Below are 16,264 nucleotides of genomic sequence, written 5' to 3' on the forward strand. Positions count from 1 at the left end.
GGGACAGCTGCAGCAGGAGCTGGGGTGAGTGGGGACAGGCAGAGCCCCGGAGGGGATGGGGCATGGTGCAGCCCAGTGGCTGCAGCCAGCTGGTGCTGGCAGCTCTCGGGAGTGCCGCACCCCGCACCTCCTGGGGCTCTGCTTGTCTGCACTAACCCCAGCTCATGCTGGAGCGGCCCCGTGAGCAGCCAACATGGAACCTATCCCTATTTCTTACATTATAAAGTGGGTTCGCTTTATGAGAATTCTATTTATGCGGCATTCTTCAGGAACACATGTACCGCATAAATTGAGGGAAACCTGTATTGATCAGTGCTCCAGCGAGGCCTACACCTCTTACTCTGTGAATCTTTTTAAGATTTAAGATCTATCTTGGGACAACAGACATAGATGTCTGAATGATTGCAATTTGTCTTGAGTTAAAATGGTTTATCCTGAGACAAATGCGTTGTCTGTTTGTAGACTCTCAGACCCTGCTGTATCAGTCTTGATTGTAAATGAGCCAAACAAAAATGTAATTCATTAAAGTAGAGATTGATAAGTGTGGGTCACTCTAACACTTCTTATTTATTGTACGATTTAGCCTAGTCCCCCTTTTCGGCAAAAACTTTCTCATGCAGGCAAATGAAACTCAATTATATGTAAGGATCTTATTGTGGACAAAAATCTGTTAATGTTTTTGTGTACATATTTCCATAAAGTTATTGTGATATAAAAAGTAATAAGAAATATAAATTGATTGATACTAATAAATTATTCTAAACATTAGGATGATCTATCTCAGGGTGCTGTAATATTGATTCAAAATGTGGCCAAATTCTCTCTATACAGACAACATTCACTAAATTTCATTTGAATAAATATTCTTTTTTCTTGCCAAACAAGGTTCTTTGGGTAAATCTGATATATTTTTTCATTACTATTTTGAACATCATATAGGAAGCACTAGAGATAGCAGATGTACTTAAAAGTTAAACAAACATCCTTGTGTGTCTAAATATGTACACTCTTCAGAATGACTGGTTCTCATGAGGAGAAATGTTAACTGGCCAACCCGTGTCATGTCCCACTATTATCACAGCAAAGCACAAACATTAGTTTTATCTACTGGTTATACAGAGACATAACTAAGCACAGGAGGAATCTGAGACAACTGGGCAGCAGGACTAAGATTTTATAAAGTTATTTTTACATAGGAACATAGGGCTGGATGATAGGGCTGGGCCGCCTGGGTCATTTTTAAAAGAAGACAAAATCATAATCACAGCTCTTGATTAATAGCCTCTGATGGAATAAAAACAAGCTGTTCTTTTTCAGTTATATAACCCACCCAGGATGCAAAATGCTCATTTCTTTATTGGAGAAAATATATTTGAAATAGAAAAAAGCTTTTGAATCCCAAGGGCTGTACAGAATTAAAGGGTATTTGTTTCCCATGAGTTAAAGAACAACTTGAAATCTAGTTGACTGCCAGAGTTCAGATTTAAATGCCTACATTTAAATTGCCCTGGAAAAAAAAGCAAAGGAAGTGGTTCTACATGTGACACCATTAACATGTACACGTGACGAAAATGTCACTCTGTGACATAATAGCATCACAGTGTACATGTACAAGACTTTTGGGGGTTTTAAATAACTTTGAATTGTTGCAAACAATTCTACATCTGGATGTAGTTTAGTTTGCAGTGATGCAAATTGCAAGGATGCAGCTGTCAGCTTGCCCCCCCCAGCTATGGGAGAGTCAAGCAGGCTCTGCAGAAAAAAAGGATTGGGCCCCTCTCCACTTGGACTTGAAAGGTGGGTCCTGCAGCCAGCAGAACGGCTGGGGCCACCCAAGAATGGGCTGGCTTGCTCCTGGAGCAGCACAGGAAGGCAGCAGGAGGGTGGCTGGGTTTGTTGGCGGCTGGAGAATGTGGCGGGGACAGTGCACGGGGTGCTGGAAGTCCAGGCGGGCTGCTAGCTGGCTGGATGCTGGCCCAACTCAGAGGTGCTTGATCCAAGACTTCCTCAAGCCCAGCCAGGCTTCCAGCACCCTGTGCACCATCCCCAACACCTTCTCTGGCCACCAGCAAACCTAGCTGCCCTCCTGGTGCCTTCCCATACTGCCCCAGGGGTAATTCAGCCCATTCCTGGGCAGTCACAGGCATCCTGCCAGCCACAGGACCCTGCTTTCAAGCAGAAGCAGTGAGAACCGGTCCTTGTTGTTGTGTAGCCTCCCTTCCCCCTCCCACCCTGTGGCTGGAGGACAAGCTGCCAGTAGGCTGAGTGGCCCCTGAGCTGTAAGGGGCCCCAGTCCTTCTGTCTGTGGCAGCAGCACCCCAGGACTACCCAGGCAGGCTGCTAGCAGTCCAGGGGTGGCCCCAGCTCAGAGGCAGCACCCAGATTGATTCAACTCTTCCCCAAGTCTGCCTGCTGGAAGCCTACCAGGTGTTGCTCCCCGAAGGGGCTCAGGGAAGAGTTGGACCTGGCCAGGTGCTGTGCCTGAGCTGGGGCAGCACACAGCCTGCTAGCAGCCCACCTGGGTGACCCAGAGGTTGCTGCTGCCGTGGAGGGAAGGACTGCGCCCCCCACAGTTCAGGGGCTTTTCGACTCGCCAGCAGTTTGTCCCCCAGGTTTGGGGGTGGAGGAGGCTCTGCAACAGCAAGGATTGGGCCCCTTGCCACTTCTGCTTGAAAGCAGGGTCCTGTGGCCAGCAGGATGGCTGGGGCTGCCTTGGAATGGGCTGGCTTGGCCCAGGAGCAGTGCAGGGAGGCAGCAGGAGGGTGGCTGGGTGACTTGGTGGCAGGAGAAGGCAGCAGGGATGGTGTGCAAGGCATTGGAAGCCCAGGTGGTTTTCTGGGGAAGTTGGACCTGGCACCTCTGAGCTGGGGCAGCACCTAGCCTGCTAGCAGCTTGCCTGGGTGGCTCCAGGGGGTGCTGCCACTGCAGAGGGAAGAACCAGCCCCCCCTGCAGCTCAGGGGCCACTTGGCCCTCAGGCAGCTCACCCCCCAGCTGTGGGCAGGCTCCGGCTCTGACAAAAGGATAAGGCCCCTTGCTGTAATGTGATGAAAACATTTTAACTGTTTAGTCCTCAGGGTTTTATTCTATGCCTCGCCATTTCAGTTCAGGGGGCATAGAATAAAACCTTGGAGATTAAACCCTCGTCATATGTACAAGTACCCAGGGAGGCCAGAAAAAGTATTATTTCCTGATGAGTCATTTGAACAGATTTCTGGGGTCCATCATTTTCTTCCACTCTTATATTACCCCCAAATAACTCTCTTTCAACAAGTGTGCAAATTATAGATGTACTAATGTCTTTGATTATATTTAGAAAATGAATAACATAGCTAGTAAACTTCTAAAGGCACCACCATTGAGTGGGGAAGAAATAATGCTGATGCCATAAGAAGAAACAGAGCATCTGATTATAGCATTGCAGCACACAATATCATATACTGGTGATTTTTCATCATCTTTTGCTGGTTTTAGGATATTCTCTCTCCTTCAGGTTTATACACTATGGATGAGGTGCATCCATGTTCCTTAAAGACCCTTCTAGAGCAAGCAGCTCTTTCAGAGTGCATTAAGGAATCATCTGCAGACTGAACCTTCATGTGGGTCCCATGAGTTAACTTTCTCACAGCAATTATCAGATGTTTCTTCTTTCTCCTCTCCCACTTTTTCCCTATCTTTTGCTCTTCTTTTGTTTTTTCCCCTTCCCCTTTACATTCCTAATCTCTCTCTTTCTTTTCTTCCGTTATTAATGGTAAATTCAACATTCAGAAAAAAGATAATAAAAGCAAGAGAAGATTCATGCAAGAGCTTGAAAAGTAAAAGAAAATGTACATATTTAGATAGTATAACTTTTCTAGCTACGTGAACTCAGACCCTGCCCCCAACTTTTAATAGTCACTCTAATTTTTTTTAATGAATTTGCCTCAGTTACCCTTATCATGCTTTGTGTTTACATTCCATAAACATTTGTTTCTACAAATGTTCTGAAAAAAGTGATTTTCAGAGTTGTGTATGTCACAGGAAAGAGACTGTAAACTCACACACGTATTAATTCATTCCAGAAATGCATGTAATATCAGTAGTTTGCCATGGTCATGTCAGGAGACAGAGGCAATTAATTGTAAAGGAACAATCACAATCATCAATGCTAAAATAATGAATATCACGTACTAAGTATTCACACGCAACTTTTTCTTAGAACTTTTCCACTAACCAAGCAGTAAATCACTTTGCTACTCATATGACTTCTTATGAAAATTACAAATCCCATTTTTTCTGTGTTATGTAATTAATGTAAAATGATGAGCTGGAGTCTGACCTCTATTATTGGGTATAAATTTGGACTAATCCATTGGGCTAGGGACAGACATTACACATAAACCAGTTTAAGTGATCAGACACTGGTTTAAACCTGTAAAAGAACATCAGTGCATATAAACCAGTTTGAAAATGGCTGAAACTGGTTTGAGATAAACCTGGTTGAATGTAGTATCAGGCTTAACAAATTTGGCTCAAACTGGTTTATGCAAAGTCTGTCCCAGACCCCTTGCTGGTTTAATATAAATCAGAGTCCACCAGCATCCCAGCATGCTCTCAGGCTGGGCAGGGCTCTCTGTTCCACAGCAGGACCGTCCCCTCCCCTCCGCTGCCTCACTGGAGCTCGGCAGTTTCTGCAGGCATCTGCCTGGCTTCTGCTCCCCCCCTCTCCTTCCTACTCTGTGCTAAGCAGGCATTCCCCCATCCCTCACAGACACCTCAGCATTAGCTAGCAGACCACATGCTGGCTACAGTCTGTGCTGTGGGAGATGACAGGCTTTTTGGAGCGATTCAACAGGTAGTTTAATGTCCTTCCTTGGAAAAGCTGTTTAAGAGCTGTTTGCTTCCCCCCTCCCCATCACCACTCCCTGCTAAATTGGAATTTCCCCCTCCCTCTGCCTTGCAGAGAAGGTATCTGTGTATTAGCTAGCAGACCACATGCTGGGTCCATGCTGAATCAACAAACGGAATCAACAGGTAGCTGGTAATGTCCCTCTGTTTTCTTAATGGGGCGATAAACACTGAGATAGGGGTGACACTGTTATCAGCCCCCTCACTCCATCTTGCTTGCCTGTCAGTTTGGTGCAGATAGTATACAGAAGCAGGGAGGGAGATTGAAAAGCTCTGTATCATCAACAGATGCATGCACTGCACACCCCGCCTTTGCCTCAGTGCTAGCTGGGGGCTGGCAACACTACTGCCCCTTGAGCAGCAAGCTGGGAAAAGCCTAGGACTGCAGGCAGGTGTGGGGTTTATACCCTTCCCTAATCAGAGCCCCTTGGAACCTGGCCACACCCTCCTCAGCTCAGCTCTGCAAGGGAAGGGAGGGCTGGTCTAGCACCTCCCAGCTTCCAGCCTGAACCACTGCAGGCACATGCCTAAATTTCCTCAGTCCAGAGAGATTGTCTGTATGGTTTGAAACTGGTTCAGCCTGGCCAGGTTAGACTAACCTGCAAAGGTTGAATCAATTCAGGCTCAGGCTTTTTTATTGTCTGTCCCTTGCCATTGGGCCTGATTCTAAGGTACACAAAAGAACTTTTACATTGCTTTGATAGTGCAAGAGAATGTTTTTTCCACTTTTTTGGTGTCTTTTACATATGCAAAGCAGTATAAAGAAGCCTCAGTGTCATTGAAAATAAGGTCCATTGACTATAACAGAGCTACTCCAGCTTTTATCTAGGTGCAATGATGATTTGAATCTGGCACTATGACTCTGTATCACAAAGCAATATCCTACTAAGGATCAGAATCTTACGAAAAGTATCTAGAATTTGTAATGGGCACATTAGCTATTTTCAAATGTATTTACAACCAAAAACTCTGCAGTGGATGTCAAAAAAAACACTGGGAAAGGGAAAAGAAAACCTTATTTCTACAAGTTAGAATAATGTTTTTTAAAATGTTCCTTCACTCCAAAGAGTTTCTGTCATCACTGTTGTATTAGTCTCTTTAAAAAACAACATCTTTACTTTGCAAGGACAGATGGACAGAGAGGCATGGTGAGTGCTTTATTGGCTATGTGCCATTTTTTCTAAAAGGCTGGTTGCTTACCTGATGTGTGCAGGCCAGTTGCTAGGTTGCAATGGATTTCTGTGTTCTCCTTTCCCCAGGAGGGAGGGTCTCCTGATGAGGTGAGAGTCTGAACGTGTGCTCTTTTAGTAAACTTGTCCTTTTTTGTTCTGCTGGCTTTGCAGATAACAGTAAGGGAGATTATCTTAGTAACAGTTGTTTCCTAACCAGCTGTAAAAGTAATTGATAGGCTATTTATTTTGTCATATTAGAACCTAACATTTTAACTGGCAAACCAGCTCACTAAAGAATGACTCCTTTTCAGTCTGATTCCTGTGTCAGCAGAAGTTCCACTATCTTTTCAGTCTGGATCCTCCCATGACCTCATTATAAGGCAAATTCATTTTAATGCCTGAATGAAAATTACCCAAGAGAGGCTTCAAAGTGCAAAACCTTAAGTGATCTTTCCCCTTAATCCTACTTCCCTTCATCCAAAAGAACATGCTCTACGTGACTTACAGTCACACACAGTCAGTTGGGATCAGGGGTTCCCCCAGGACTGAATGTTGTTAAATACATTCTAGGTTACATTTTCTGAATTGAAAAGCTTAATAGCTAGTTTAAGACAAGATGCTGCAGATGAGAGAGTAAGAAGAGGTAGGAAAGGGGAGGAGAGAAGGTCACATAGACAAGTTTTGTGCATTATTGGTACATTTGAATACCTTTTTTCAGTCTGCAGCATAAGGGAGATACAAGATTAGATACTAACAGTTGATTTTTGCCATATTAATTTTTCTGACTTAAGAATCAAATTGCCAGAATGCCACAAAGAATGTGCAGTAGACAGATGCAGCAACATCTACCACACGCATTATTTAAGTTATGTATTAGTTCACTGGAAGGACCATGTCGAGAGTTCACTGAGGGAAAAGTCCATGAGATTAATTCTCCTCTCTTCTTGGCAGGGCTGGTACTACTCCCTGACATTAAGTGTGCTAAACCCTTCCCATTTGCTCTCTTATTTTACATTGCTTACAACTTTATAAAACTTTGACTTTTTGGCTGAAAGCTTTCCTGCCAGGGGTGACCACTTCAGACTGAATTTGGGAAAGAATAGCCAAAATAGTTTAACTATTTGCTCATTGTTTTGCCCTTTTTAGAGTCATGGGCATGTTAGAGCATTCTAAGAAAGAGCAAAACAATGTGCAAATAGTTAAACTATTTTGGTTATTCTTTCCCAAATTCAGTATTGTTGCCAGCAGGGGTTTGGCTTCTTTGACCATGGGGTATTGTTCCAGGAAGAAGGATTTCTAGGAAGAGACGGGTTCCATCTAATGAAGAGAGGGAAGAGAATCTTTGCAGACAGGGTCGCTAACCTAGTGAGGAAGGCTTTAAATTAGGTTCACCGGGGAATGGAGAACAAAGCCCTGAGGTAAGTGGAAAAGCAGGGGACCTTTGAGGTTTTTAAGGCCCAGCGCAACGAAGTCCTGGCTGGAATAATATAGTTGAGGATGGTCCTGCTTTGAGCAGGGGAGTGGACTAGATGACCTCCTGAGGTCCCTTCCAACTCTAATTTTCTCTGATTCTCTGATTCTATGAACCCATGTTGAGGGGAAAAGGGAGTGAGCTGTGACAAAGAGATGGCAGCACCTTTTGCTTAGAGCAGCAGTAAAATACTGTGCAGTAAGCCTTCTCTGGGAGTGTGTCTACACAGGCATGGACAACTGGTGCCTCCTGGGTCTGGGGGGGGCACCAGATTGCTGACGGGGTGGGGGGAGGAGAGCCCCCCAGCACCAATTGCTGAACCAGTGGTGAAACTGGAAGTGTACTTCTACCTGCATGTCCAATTTCATGGCTGATGCTTCCAGGGGGTACATGACCAATCTCAGGGGATGCACGTGCACCCTCATGCACCCGCTACGCATCACCAGTGTACACATGTACCCTGTTGGGAGAAAATCTGCTCCTTGGGAGCGAATCTACTTTTGCTCTGCTCTGTCCTCCTATAGCAACCAGGGGAAGCTCCAGGCTTCCCTGGGGTGCTAGCCTCAGGTCTGGCTGGGGGCATGGGGCCCGGTCCCAATGCACACAGGGCCAGGCAGCACTCTGCTAGCCCTGTGCACATCAGGACACTGATGCCACCAAGCCCTGTGCCCAGCGGAGCTCCCCTGCCCAGTAGGGGGCTTGCCAGCAGCTGTGCCAGGAGCAGGACAGCTCCCAGTGAGCCCCTAACTGAGTGGGGAAGGAGAGAGCTCCCCAGTCCCAGTGCTGCATGGCTCCCATCTCCCCACAGGAGCTGGGAGCTGAGCAGTGCTGGGATAGGGTGCAGCAGTCAGCGACCTACTCCCAGTGCTGATTTGCTCCTGGGGGGAGCCAGGAGCTGAGCAGTGCCAGGACTGTGAGAAGAGAATTCCTCCATCCCCTGTGACTCCCTGTTGGTGTGGCTGACTGGGAGCACATTTGCCAGCATGGAAGAACCAGAAATATAGAATGGCTGTTCATGTAAGTTATTACTGTCCTTTGTGAGCCCTGGGAAGAACATTATATGTGATCAAGAAATTAAAGATTGCATATAATTCAAAAAGATTTTTGAATCACACTCATTACTGACATCTTTGAGGATCTTTCCTCAGTTCTTTAAGCAATTAGATTAATGTTTGCCATGTCCTTTCCTAAGGTAAAAATTGTACAGTGGAGTGTTCTGTTTTGTAATTTATTTGATAACGTATATACATATCTTGCTGTAAATGCTTATGTTTGAGGAAGGAAAGAAATGTACCTTTCACTTAGAGCAGCAGGTAGCAAGGGTTGTAATGAAGCTTGTTTCTTATAATGGTCATTCCACAATTTTGGGCTGGCACCCCTAGAAAAGTGTTGACTCAGGTACTGCATAGCGTATCTTTTCTTCTGTTAGGTAGATTTACTGTGTCAGAAGACTAAAGTCATCAATGGTGGTCTTGGTCACAGACATTTAGTTGATCTTTTAGAAACCTTAGGCTCTGGCTATCAAGTACCTTGAAGACAAGGGTCAAGACCTTGAACTTGGTTACTACCTCTTGTAAAAGTGAGTTTGTAAAGTGACCATCTTGTACAGTTTAAACCTAGGAACATTTGTGTCTGTGCTATCTATTTTTATGGTTTCTCATGAAAGCTTTCGCAATTTCACTGGTGATTTCTCACTTGATCTTTAAGAGCAAATAACATTTAATCTAATTACACAATTGGATTATGTACTCCAATCATTATGTAATCCAAGCTGCAGATACTTCAGATGTTTGGTTTAACGCAGGTTATTCTTGATGTTTGAAATAAGAGATTTGAGCAACAAATGGGATTAAAAGCAATCTGCATCTCTCTCCAAAGAACTGTGAATTGGGAAAGAAGAGAAATAGAGAGTTGTTAAGGATGTGGCTCCCACCACAACCTGAATCCTATCTTACTTAATTATTATGATTTGTGTTACAGTAGCACCTAACAGTCTCACTAAAGAGCTTTTTTGTGCTCGGCCAGTACAAACGTATTGGATGACACATTCCTGGCTGCCAATAATTTATGTGATTTAAATTATGACTAAACAAGTTGTAAGTGGGTCAGTAAGCCTGCTGCCTTGCAGGGTGGCTTTGGTCTGGAGGGTTCCTCAGCCAGTCCTTTAAATGAAAATATAGCCCTTGCTCACACAAATAAACAACACAGTAGATCAAAGCATGTAGCTCTTCTCTGGGCAATAGGAGAGGCCCTTTTGCTCAGGCCCCTTCTTAGGTTTGAGCTTCTTTGAGTTCTCACTTGTCTCCTCTTGTTGACTGCTTCTTTCCTCTTGCTAAGCTTCCCTGCTCTCTCCCTTTGGTTTTTAACTGCTGGTGGACCTACTTCTTGGGTGCATCTACACGTGCAATTAATGCTCATGAATAAACTCTGGAGCTTATTGTTCTGGAGTTTATTGCTCCCGGGTGCCGTGTCTTCAAGCGCACCTGGGATTACAGCATGTTGAGCTGGGTTGGAGCAGCCCCAGCTGGCAGGGGGGCCCGGGGTCAACCCTCCAGCTTGGGGGTGCTCCCCCCTGTCCAAAGTGCTGTGGAGGGGCTGGCTGGGGCACAAGGGTGCTTCAGTGTAGGGTTAGCTGTCAGGCAGCCCCTGAATGAAGCACCCTTATGCCAAGCCAGTTGAGTCAGCATCTACATAAGCACTCCTGCAGAGTAAAAAAATCCACAGCAGACTAGTACTTGTATTTCCAGGTACTCTTCTGCTGTGGGGTCAATTAGTTTATTTTGGCCCAATAGGGGCACATGTGTAGACACACAACATTTACTGCACAGCTGATTAGTCTACTGCTCAGTAAAGATCTTGGGTAGAGATGCCCCTTGGGTAGCTAAATGCCTGCAGCTGGGTTTTTACAGCAAAGCTATCTGCTCCCACTTAAAAGCCCAGGCTGCCCTGTTACACAAGTGAACATGGCAAACAACAGGAGAGGAGAGGAGGTCAAGAACATAAGATAGCATAAGAATTTATGTTAAGTTTGCATAAACATGGCTTGATGACTCTAAATCATTCAAAAGATTTATCAAAACATAATTATAAATATATATCAACAAACCCTCTTATACAAGAGTGAAAACAGGAATGGCTTTTCCTTTCCAAACCTGTTACAGTATCTCTGGTCCCAAGTAAAATGAATGACTGCAACCTTCCCTGAATCTTGCACAGACAAAAATTGATGCTACTCAAGGCATTCTAGTTAACAATTCAGATGGAACGTAATACTGTATGGTTACAGTGTACAGTTAGATGCCAACTTTGTAAATAGTGTTTAGTTTTCTGTTTTAAAATGTGTTTATTGAGTTGTGTTAGTATGTGGGGATGTGTAACGCATGTGAATCAGTAGGGTCTCATGGCTTGGAGGGCTCAACTCCTTGTGGGTCAAATCCTGTGCATTATCTGAACAAGGAGCTCTGTGAATCCAGCAGGTACCTCCTAAGGAATGTAGCTACTTCCTTGGGTTGTTTTAACTCTTTAAACAACTCTAGTCCCCTTTTCCAAGCTGCATCCAATAATATTTTGCTGATTCCAGACACTGTGGATATTGTAGGTTCAGCATTTAAAATACTATGCTATGGCTATGTTATGTTAGGTTTCTTTTCAAGCAGTATTGAAACACATATCAGACAGTTTTGTTTATTTCTTTTAAGTCTTTATTTTATTCAGGGGAATAAAAAAGCACCTGCAACAAAGCAACTAGCTATTACAAGTAAGTACCCAAGCCATGTAGTCACCCTATATGGGATAAACCTGGGACATCAAGGAACACCCAAACCACCAAGCTCCATGTTAAGACCACTGGTCAGAAGCTGGTCTCATCCTCAGCACTGTCTTACAGCAATGGGTACAAAAATTAATTGCAGCCATGGCCATGGTTGCAGTGGGTCCAATCCTGCAAGGGTATATGACAAGAGTGACTCTAGTGTACAGTGGTTAGACTATAATGGTTAGCCACTCACATGTTTAAACGCTAACTAGATTGACACCAGGGTGGCATTTATCCTGAGAGAGAGATCCAGCATTATTTAATTTGTCTATTGGTCTGATATTTTAAGTAAGACCTAAACTGTGCATCGATTTTTTGCTAGCTGTCTCCATGGAGAACAGGAGAATTTGATTTCACCCTATCTTCCCTTGGGGAAACCACAACTGAAGTCAGTGGGATCTGCCTGACTCTGGACCTCAGCTGGGGTTTTGCTTCTGCGAAAAATGAATTGTTTTCTTTCCACTAAAATCTCAGAAAAAGGGCTGCTTAGCTTTTCTTCAGGCTTGCAAATGACAGTCACCTTTTGGGCAGGTGAAAATTTCAGTCCAAAGATGAAATTCTCAGTGAATTGTGTGACTGAAAACAGTTGATTATAAGGAAAACTGATTTGTAACTTTAATAAAAATCAGGCCAGTGCCTTCCCCAATGTAAATTAGTGTAGTTCCACTGAAGTTAGGAGATGCACAGTGATATATGTGAGGTGAGCTGCACATGTGTAATACTGTTTTGTCATATTGTGTACTAAGATATAATTGCTTGAAAATATTAATTACAGGAATTCTGTCTTATGCTGGACTGAATTCTGTCCTTGACTGTACAATGTCAGTTGAAGTGAAGGAACTTACTCGCGATTTTCACCTAAGTATAAAAGGGCTGAATCTTACTCATCCACCAATATGCAGTTTATGTTCCAGTCACTCTAATAAAAAATAAATCTACATTGTATACAATAAAACAGGAGCCATACATTATGATTTGATAGTATAGTTTCCCAGTACAAATGAAGTGTGATTTATTCTAATTCCCTCCCTGCTTTTTTTTTTGTTTTTTTTTCAGATGGCAAATAAGCCTTGTGCCAGGTAAAATTCCAAGCATACTTGGCATGTCAGCTGGAATAAGTCCCTTACAGCAGTTCAAGAAAGAGGAATAAAAGAATCACTTCCACAGCTATGGCCACACCAAGGAAGGTTCTGCATTCCTCCCCTCCGGATGGAGGCTGGGGATGGATGATTGTTGTTGGCTGCTTTCTGGTTACTATCTGCACTAGGGCTGTGACAAGGTAAACTAGCTTCTTGTCTCACTCTCTCTTTATAGTGTTACTTCTATTTCTCTTTTTAAGAAAAAAAAGTGAAAGTTCCCTCCCAATAATAAGTAGCTGAGGAGACTGACTCTGACTCTGCACGCTTTTAGCTTGCTTTTTTTTTTAAAGTTTCCTGAAGGTTGTATGAGACAGTCATGGAACTGAAATCCCTCCAGGTTTAGTTCTGCTTAGTCCTTGGCAGCTGTCATGGCTTGTTCAAGAACTCCTCTCATCATCCTTTCCTCAGCCTTCCCTTTGCCTGGGATCCAGATTCTGCACTATGAGAGATATTGAATGCCATGACTGTCCAGTGAAGACTAGAAGAAACATTTATGGTCTTCCCATGCCATTTGTCCCTTCTTAACACTGTAGCAATTGTAATTTTGTTAGTTCCAGTAGATTTACTGGTTACATGGGTATCTCTAATAGTCAAGTGAAGTGTGATCCCTTTGTTTACTATGCACTCAATGTGGTAGAGGCAATATCTTTTATTACACCAACTAGATAGTTGCAGAAAAAAATATTTATTTGCAAGCGTTCAGGCTCACATGCCCTTCCTCAGGCAAAGGAGAATGCAAAGGTTGTAACATTTCTCTCAGGTAGAAATGAAACTTCATATTGCACAGGAGAGCTGAAGGATGGTATAAGTTCATTTTATGCAAATTATGCTTGGATAAAAGTTGGAGCAGTCTATTTACCTCAAAGGTGCCTGATGGCAAGCAGGATGTTGAATGTTGCTTCTTTCTTGTTAAGATGTTTCATGTTTCACAGGAGGACTGGTGATGGAAAGGTTCTCCTGGGCAAGGAAGTTCTGTTGTGGTGGTGCTGCTGCAAAGGGCTGGAGCAGGGGGGTTAGCTTCCAGGTCTCACGGTATTGAATTTTGCTTCTTTCTTGTAAAATTATTAAGTTTTAATTTCAAAACGGCTAATTCCATGTTTCAGTGATAAAGGTTATAGCCATGTTGGTCTAAAAGCAAAAGTAGTCAGTGTGATAGAGGTGATATCTTTTATTAGACCAACTAGATAGTTGCAGAAACATTTTATTTATTTGCAGGCTTTTGGGCTCATGAGCCCTGTTTGCTTACTCTGAGCATTTCTGGTGCTATCCTGCATGAGAGCTATGACCTAAAGAGGCCCTTCTCTGTATATACTTTAGGTATCCCAACTACGCAGAAAATATTTGTTGAGGTAGTTCTCAAAAATAGAAGGAGTGCAAATGGGACTACAGTGTATAAACTGTGTATAGGGGTGTAGGTTGTAGCCCTGTGGGTTTAAGGACATAGGCAGACAAGGTTCCTTGGGTGAATTTGATATCTTTTATTAGACCAACCCAAATAGTTGGAGAATAGTTATTAAGCAAGCTTTCGAGTTCAAAAACCCTTCATCAGGCTAGGGAAGTTTCAGCAGTTGGTATGTGCTTTTCCTGGATGGAATGAAAAGTAAAGAAGCCAGGGGCTGGGCTGGGCTGGGGAGTCAGTTGCCATTCCATCCAGGAAGAGCACACACCAGCTGCTGAAACTTCCTTAGCCTGATGAAGGGTTTTTGAACTCGAAAGCTTGCTTAATAACTATTCTCCAACTATTTGGGTTGGTCTAATAAAAGATATCAAATTCACCCAAGGAACCTTGTCTGTCTAAACTGTGTATATACACTTGGGGACAAGATGGGTCCTACTGCTGACTTGGTATTATTTTTTTAATGCAAACACCTAAGAGTACGGTTGTGTCAACATGGATTTTTAAATTATCTGAAAAATATTAGGGATAGGCAGTAGGTGAGAGTATTAGAACAAAAAGTTTTGTCTGACAAGCAGTTTGATATAAATACAATACTTCTTACCTCAATTATGTATTTCTTTTTAAATAAAGCTGCCAGACTTGATGAAGAAATCTTGGGGTAAGCCTCATAAAAGCTTGTCTATTAATAAGTATATGTTGGTCCAGTGTTATTTATTTACTATAGTTATATTACCTACATACTAACAAAAGAGATGTTTTATGAAGGAGTGTTGTTCCCATAAATTTGCTTTTTGTGTGAAATGCATTGGTCTATGTTAAAGAAATAATCTGACTGATTCCTTTGAAATATAGCTTTAAGCTGGGTGACAATCCATTTTTTAGGGATAGATTAGGGGTATTTCTTGCTTTGTTAAGAAACTTGAAACTATCCCATATCTCTTATCAAGCACTGGAGGAAGGGGTGCATCCTTGATTTTTAAAGTGACATAACACAATTTATATATCTTTTTGTGAACCCATCAGCAGTGGAGGGAACCATGGAATTCTATGTTGAATTTGACACGGGTATAGTCAGAAGACCTTGGGAAAAGGACTAGTTTATTGAACTAACTTTGAGGGCTACGTTGTGCAGCTGCATCATTACTGATGTTTTCATTCAAACAAGCCTCATGGGGTGCATCCACATGAGTGCACGTGTGTCTTGCAGCATCTCAAAGCCCTTTGAGATGCTGCAACAGGCACGTGCAGGAGTGAAAAAATGTTCCCCACACTGCAAATTTGCAGTGTGGAGGCAAAATTAGACCCCTGGATATCCAGGGGTTAAAAAAAATGCAGGGGAAAAAAGTGGGGCAGGGTATGGTCCCAGACTGTGTTCTGAGGCAACCTGAGGCTTGGTCCTCCACAGAGATGCTCAGGTAACCAGGCAGAGGATCTCTATAGCTGGCCTCTGCCTGGTGCTGTAGCATGCTACCTGCCCGTGCAGGGCAGGCAGTGGTGCAGGCTTCAGGGAGCTGGACCTGGGCTCCTGCTGGTAAGTAGGGGGTGGGGGGCAGGAGAAGGTGGGAAGGGATCATGGGGGGACCCCTGCTGGCCCTGCCTCCTCCCCCAGCCCCCCGATTGCTCTCCCGCCCGGCCCCATCCCCTGCCCGCTCCCCAGCCCCCTGATCGCTGCCCTGCCCAGCCCAGCCCCATCCCCCACCTGCCCCCTGAGCCTCTCCAATTGCTGCCTCTCCTGGCCCCATCCCCTGCCTGAGCCCCACAATCACTGGCCTGCCCAGCCCCAGCATCCTGGCAATTTAAAAAAAAAAAAAAAAGCTTTGCACTCACCAGCAGTAGCAGCTGCCTTTGGGGTCACTGAGGTCTCGTGGCAGAGCCCCCTGCACAGCACAGGGCCTGGGTGACAGCTGCATCAGCCTCAGCTGCCCAACAGCTCCTGGAGCCACATGGTGCCCTACTGCCCCCCAACTGCACCTGCACAATGGGGCAATGGCAGTGCGAGTGCCAGGCAGCCAGGGCCAGTCCCTGCTGCCCTGTGCTGCATGGAGGGGCTTTACCAAGAGGGCCCAGTGACCCCCATGGCAGCTGTTATTGCTGGTGAGTGTGGGACTTTTTTTTCTTTTTTTTTGAGTCCCCAGACTGATGGGACTGGGCAGGGCATCAGGGATGGCTGTGAGGGGTGATCAGGGAGTCCCACTGCCCCCCTGCTGCCCCATGCTGTGCAGGGGGCTGTGTCACAAGGCTGCACAGCCCCCACAGCTTCTGCTACTTCCAGTGAATGCGAGGCTTTTTTTGTTGTTGCTATTTTTAAAGTGCTGAGAGGCTAGGGGCAGGGGGGAAGCCATCAGGAGGGCTGGGGGTGCAACCAGGGGATGGGGCCAGGAGCA

General features: G+C 44.4%; 1 protein-coding gene across 8 annotated transcripts in view; it reads left to right on the forward strand.

Moving 5' to 3' along the window:
• SLC16A12 (solute carrier family 16 member 12) overlaps positions 1 to 16,264 on the forward strand; it is a 72,719-nt gene that overhangs the window by 30,040 nt on the left and 26,415 nt on the right. For 2 of the 8 annotated variants that reach the window (XM_025194615.1, XM_025194614.1), the window contains exons 1-2: positions 13,413 to 13,513; positions 14,511 to 14,538. Coding sequence is in view for 5 of the 8 variants with exons in the window: in XM_025194608.1 (XP_025050393.1) it covers positions 12,512 to 12,621 (110 nt within the window). In the remaining 3 variants the exon portion in view is untranslated. Of the gene's footprint in view, positions 1 to 7,259; positions 7,476 to 8,508; positions 8,546 to 11,334; positions 12,622 to 13,412; positions 13,514 to 14,510; positions 14,539 to 16,264 lie in introns of those variants that run through there. The other 6 variants (XM_025194613.1, XM_025194610.1, XM_025194612.1 and 3 more) reach the window with 6 other exon arrangements.

This window comes from Alligator sinensis, unplaced genomic scaffold, assembly GCF_000455745.1.
Source record: "Alligator sinensis unplaced genomic scaffold, ASM45574v1 scaffold423_2, whole genome shotgun sequence".
In the NCBI taxonomy this organism is placed as follows: Eukaryota; Metazoa; Chordata; order Crocodylia; family Alligatoridae; genus Alligator; species Alligator sinensis.